This window comes from Vanellus vanellus, assembly GCF_965231255.1.
Source record: "Vanellus vanellus genome assembly, chromosome: 5".
Classification (NCBI taxonomy): domain Eukaryota; kingdom Metazoa; phylum Chordata; class Aves; order Charadriiformes; family Charadriidae; genus Vanellus; species Vanellus vanellus.
The window spans coordinates 51,421,789-51,427,186 of record NC_138910.1 but is presented as its reverse complement, the minus strand read 5'-3'; the positions used below and the strand labels follow the sequence as shown (position 1 = coordinate 51,427,186).

The 5,398-nt window shown below is 54.4% G+C and overlaps 1 protein-coding gene across 1 annotated transcript; it reads right to left on the bottom strand.

The window, feature by feature from the left end:
- Positions 1-2,894: 2,894 nt before the first annotated feature.
- On the bottom strand, positions 2,895-4,100 carry FAM163A (family with sequence similarity 163 member A; the record flags this gene model as incomplete). Its single annotated transcript, XM_082483306.1, has 2 exons — positions 2,895-3,296; positions 4,008-4,100. 2 exons carry the CDS (start codon positions 4,098-4,100, stop codon positions 2,895-2,897), a joined length of 495 nt encoding a protein of 164 aa, XP_082339432.1.
- Positions 4,101-5,398: the final 1,298 nt, after the last annotated feature.

Genomic DNA, 5,398 nt, shown 5'->3' with positions numbered 1-5,398 from the left:
ACACACCAAAAAAGGCTGTGTCACAATAAAGAGCTAAACTGTAAAACTGTGGTTTTGGGATGCATGTACCTAAGCCAGAGGCAAGGGAGGAGAAGGGACACAAGAGGAAGGAAAGCAGGAGCAGGAAGGGTAGGGGAGGAAAAATCCATGCACCAGTACAGCTTCCAGGCAGCACCAGATAAACCCCATTTGTGTTGCCTGCCAAAGAACAGCAACCACTCCTGTTTAGTATTTCAAAGTCCTCGTTTATTTTTGACATTGAATTTGGACCCATAGCTGAGCAACAAAGACAGAGAATAATAACAGGAGGAATCTGGAGTGGAAAAAATCTGGGATCCCTGCCCCTACCCTGTACTGTTCCTCCACCATCCCCAAAACCTTTAAACCCACAGTTGCATCTCCCACATTTCCAGCTCTTTCAGACTCACCCGTTTCTCTGTAGCTGTGCCAGGCCTGGGGTGTTATTGGCCGTGAAGATAACCCTCATCTTGGCCATCCAGCTACTCTGGAAGTGCCTCATCAGCCTTGGCACCTCATTAGCAGGTGACAGGTGATACTTAATGTGATGAAGATGACGATGCAGTCACCTTCCTTTCACCAGAAGGGTGACCCGCAGAAGCAAAAGCCCCCTGTGTTATTTCCACCCTCCGGAGGTCACGGCCCTGCACATGCTGCTGTTGCGGTGGGAAGCCTCGCTGCGTGCCAAGAGGTAGAGTCGGATGCCGGGAGCCACCGTGCCCGCGAGCTGGCCCTGTGCCCTTCAAGGGGATGGCATTGCTGGGCCAGCTGGCAGAGCTGTGCAGGCGACAGCCTGCAGGTCATGCTGGGACATATTAACTTCTTGTGGCTCCCAGCAGGATGGAGACCTAGCTGAGCAGATGCTCTAGCGGGAAAGGCTGGGATTTACTGAGTGAGCCAAGATTTTTTTTTTTTCCAGTTACAGACTGTATTTTCAGGGAGGAGTACTGGCTGGATGGGAAGCCATAGGAGCTACGGACTATTGGCCAGTGGGATCCAGAGCGCTTTGCTGTTGCTAACTTTCATCTTCCCTCCTGCCTGCCCTTAACATGAGAGGACATTTAAAGACCCACTATCGCTATTTGGAGAACGGAAGGAGACTGTAAAAAACAGGCAGCTAGACCGAGTCTCAGGATAATGGCAATGCAATGTCTTTCTGGGCCAGGGGTGGGGGAGATGGTGCACAATGTTTGCTCAAAAGGCTGTGCAAAATGTGAGCTGGGGCAAGGTGTTTGGTTATCAGGACAGTCGCCACGTTTGGCGTTCACCTGACTCCTTTTCTTCGGGTAGTTTGAGCAGAGGTGACAAGGCATGAGCAGGTCCAAAGTGTAAATTAGCCTTTTGCCTGGTAACATAGACATCTGTGGCTCACGTAGAGTGCTCCTCCATACTAAGACCTACTTTTTCTGTGCGCAAACGGGGAGGTTAAGTCCAAGTCTTTTGAGCAGCAGGATTATTTCTAAATTATGGTGGTGAAAAAAAACCCCAAACCACATTTCTGAGCAGTCATACCCTATATTGCAAAGGCATGACAAGGGTTTCCTGCCATGGCCTCCAACAGCATCCGCATGGCTGTGGGGATCGTTGCTGTCCGGTTCTCTCCTCCCTGCCATGAATGGGAAGCGCTCAGCCGAGCAGTCCTGCACCGGTTGCTATGGAAGTGCCTGTGAATGATGGAGATGTCCTTTTAGTAATTTTTCACCTAATTTGATTTATGGAGGAAGAAAGAACTTTCCCACATTCATTTTTTGCAGAAAGGCAGAGTCACTGGCTGTCATTACCAGCCGCAGAGCCGGTGAACCCAGGTTCGGGTCTTGCACCCTCTTCTTCCAAGACCAAAAGAGGGGGGGACCCCGACCACCTGAACATCACTCTTCCATGGGAGGTCGTGGGCCCTGCAAAGAAGGAGAGGTGACCCGGTGGTCTCCGCTGTTGTTGTCAAAAGCAAAAGCCATCTTAAAACCAACCTTCCTCTGGCTGTCCGGAACTGTCAGGGTGGGCTGGTAGGGCTTTGAACGCTGAGGGTGACCAAAACTGCAGTCATTTCGGGGTGCAACTTTTCCCATAAGTAAAATCTTGCCATTTTTATGGGTCCAAGTTAAAATCGCTCCTAAGAAAGCTTGTGAAGAGTAGAAGAGGTGGGGGCTTCGGCTGCAGAAGGATCAGCCTGTGCCTGTTTGCGTAGGTGAGCGGTTTTGCAAGCAACTTTGCCTCCCCTGGCAGTGATCTAAATTCATGTCTTGAACTTCTTCAGCACGTGAAAAGACCAAAGCGGGGTGGGAGGCGGCGTCCTATCTTCACTCGAACATAAAAGCTAACTGCTAGCGGCAACTAACGCGGGATGAGGGGAGCAGGACGATCTGGATCTTCCCTTCTTTGCTTTCCCATCGCTGAGGAGCGCTGCCGTTCCCAGCTCAGCGGTGGGATTTGCTGGGGGTGGCAGCTGGTGGGTGGTCACGCATCTGCTCCGTGTGCCTGCAGCAGCGGCATGGCCTTGGGTGGCTGTGTGGGGACACCGGAGGCCCCGCTCTGGGCTCAGGGAGTCGGGGGAACCTTGGGTAATTAAATTAGGTTGTACTGTACATAGCCCTCGTTAGACAAGTCCCTTCAGGAGACAGAGTAGAATAATAATGACACTTATGATGGGTTCAGAGATGGCCGGTTTAACGTCGCCCTTCGAGGTCTCTCTCGTCTTCTTGCCCGTAAAGCTTAGCTGTGCCGGGCAGCTCAGCAGGAGGACTGTGCTGGTCTTGAGCTGGGCTTACGGGGTCCTCTCTGCGGGAACTCCCCCCCCCCCCCCGAAAAAAGACAAGTGAAAAGCCCCTTCCCTCGAGCAGGTGCCAGCTGGGGGCACCCTGTGCTAGTGGCAATGGTGACTACACCTCCGTGCTGATAGCCCGCGGGTTCGGGAAGCTCTCGCGGAGGAGGCTGTGGCGGCTCACCGGGTAGCTTTGCAAGGTGGCCATGTTGATGGGCGGCCCCATCTCCTTGTAGCACGCTGGGGTGTAGGTGACCCTCTCGCCCCCGTTGCGCACCATGTCGGCAGTCCGGATGTAAAAAGGGGAGCCGTAGGGGGAGCAGGTCGGGCAGTAGTTGTGAACCCCGTGCTGGTTGAGCTCGCTGGCGGGGGGAGCGGGGCTGCCCTGGCCATCCACCATGCGGGAGTTGCAGGCGTTGCACGTGCCGAGGTGCGAGTGTGTGGGAAGGTCGGGCTCTTCCTCTTCCTCCTCCTCCTCCTCCTCTTCCTCATCGGAGCCATCTTTCTTGCAGCAATAGTACTGCAGGAAAGAGAAGGGGTTGTATTAGGGGAAGCGGAGCAGCCGGTGGGCAGATTGGGATTCGCAGCCAGCACTGCCACATCCCCGCTCCCTTCATCCCCCTGCCCGGGAAACCCTCCGCCGGCCTCTCGCTACTCCGCTCCGTCGGTACCCGAGTCCTGCAAAGCAGCAGAAGCCGGACAAAACCTGGACCTGAGCGTGCCGCAGGTGGCAGCTGATGGGGAACTCGTCCCCTCCCCTCCCAGTGAGGTTTGCGAGGGGAAGGTATTTTAACCGTGCCAGTTGGAAACTCCTCCAAGTAACCACTGTGCTTTTCATCACACGGGCGCTGCTGCATGGCACAGACTTCACATTAACTTTTAAAGAGCAGGAGGTTGTAGCTAGCTGTTGTTGAAAGCCTCCTCGTTTAATTTACAGTGGGGAAAAAAAAAAATAATATCAAAATCTCCATCTGGTATTGCAAACCCAGCCAAGCCTACACCTATATTAGCAACTGCTGCAGAGCCTCAAAAGCCTTAGGGGAGTCCTCCCGCACCGGGAGGAGGAAAGGATGTAACTCTGCAGCATCTGAGGGGAAAGGGGTTTTCAACTCCCTGCCCATCACAGGCAAGAAACCCCTTTTGAGACCCCTTCCTGCACCAGCAGTTCGGCCTGAGGAGCAGCGACGCTGATGGGGTTCGTGGTAAGATGGGGGACGGCCACGGTGCTCACCTGTAGCCTACAGTAGCAGAGCACGGCAATGATGCACAGTAGGATCACCGTCGCTAGGATTCCCCCGGTGATAACAACAGTTCCCGCTGTCATCCGACCGATTCTCCATCAAACTCTGAAAGGCACAGGGCCATGGAAGACACCTACCGTGGCTTCGTTGTCACATCACAGATGTGACGCCCAGGAGGCATCCCAAAATATCGCATCCCCTGTTCCTCCCTCCCCAACTCGAAAACTATCACCCAATATCATTCTCCTCTTAGCGAGAGATGGAGCATCGCGTCCCCTCGCTGCCATTGCTGCCTCTGGCTTGGGGTCTTTGGGAAACAACCCCGCAGTCCACCCGCAGAGCCTCCCCCTCCTTGCTGAGCCAAAAGGGCTGATTTCCATGCTCCCAGCAGAAAATACAGCTTCTGCTTCAAAACGTAGAAGAAAACCTGGGTTTCCACCAAGGAAAGCCAAAGGGGAGCCTTGGAACTCCACAACTCTGGCAGTCTGAGCCCAAAAAATGTGCCCCAGCTGCCTGCTAGGCACCAATGGGTCTAACATGGGCTTGGTATGAGCCAAGCAGCCCCCACCGCCGTCCCCATGCCACAGGACCTGGGGGCTACTTACGTTCAGTGACGGAGGCGTTGGACCTGGAAGGAGCAGAGTGAGAGGTTAGCCGTGGCCCACCAGCACCCCTCCCGCACGTTTCCCCGCTTCCTGAGAATTTGCCTTGCTTTGGGACCTGCGGGAAGCCTCACTTTGCGTCCCGCATCCCACAGGGACAGGGCTCATCACGTGCCTGCGCCCCCGGGAGCCTCCATGGTGCAAAAAGCATTTTGGGTCCTGCAGATGATAATGATGATGATAATTTTTTTTTTTTTTTTTTTTTTTTAATTTGGAGCAGGGAAAGAAGGCATTTCCCAAGCTCGAAGAAATACTCTGCAGGTCAAGGTTGTGCTATCAGCGGCTCGGGAATCATGCAGCTTCGCAGGGCGAAGGCCTGGCTTAGTCAGCACTCAGCTTTTTCCTCTTTAAAATTAATTATGGAGGAGGCGGATGCATCATTGCGCAAGTGGACAATCTTTTACATGCTGCTGGGAAAGGAGCTCTCCCCTCCATCCCCTCCAGGGCAGCATCCCCCCGCCACCCCATGGGCACCTACCCAGAAAAGGACAGGCAGGACGTCACGGTCACGCCAACCCGAGGACAGACGGCCGGGACAGGCAGCACTGCATGGCCATGGGGAGACGCTGGCAGCCCTGGGAGGGAGGACAAAGAGAAAAACCCACTGTCAGCTTGTCCCCCCCGCTCAAGGGGGCTGCCTGGTGTCCCCATCCCCACTGATGCCACCTCTCTCCCTTGCAGCATGGCTAAATAAATTGCTTTTTTAGGGAGACCAGCAG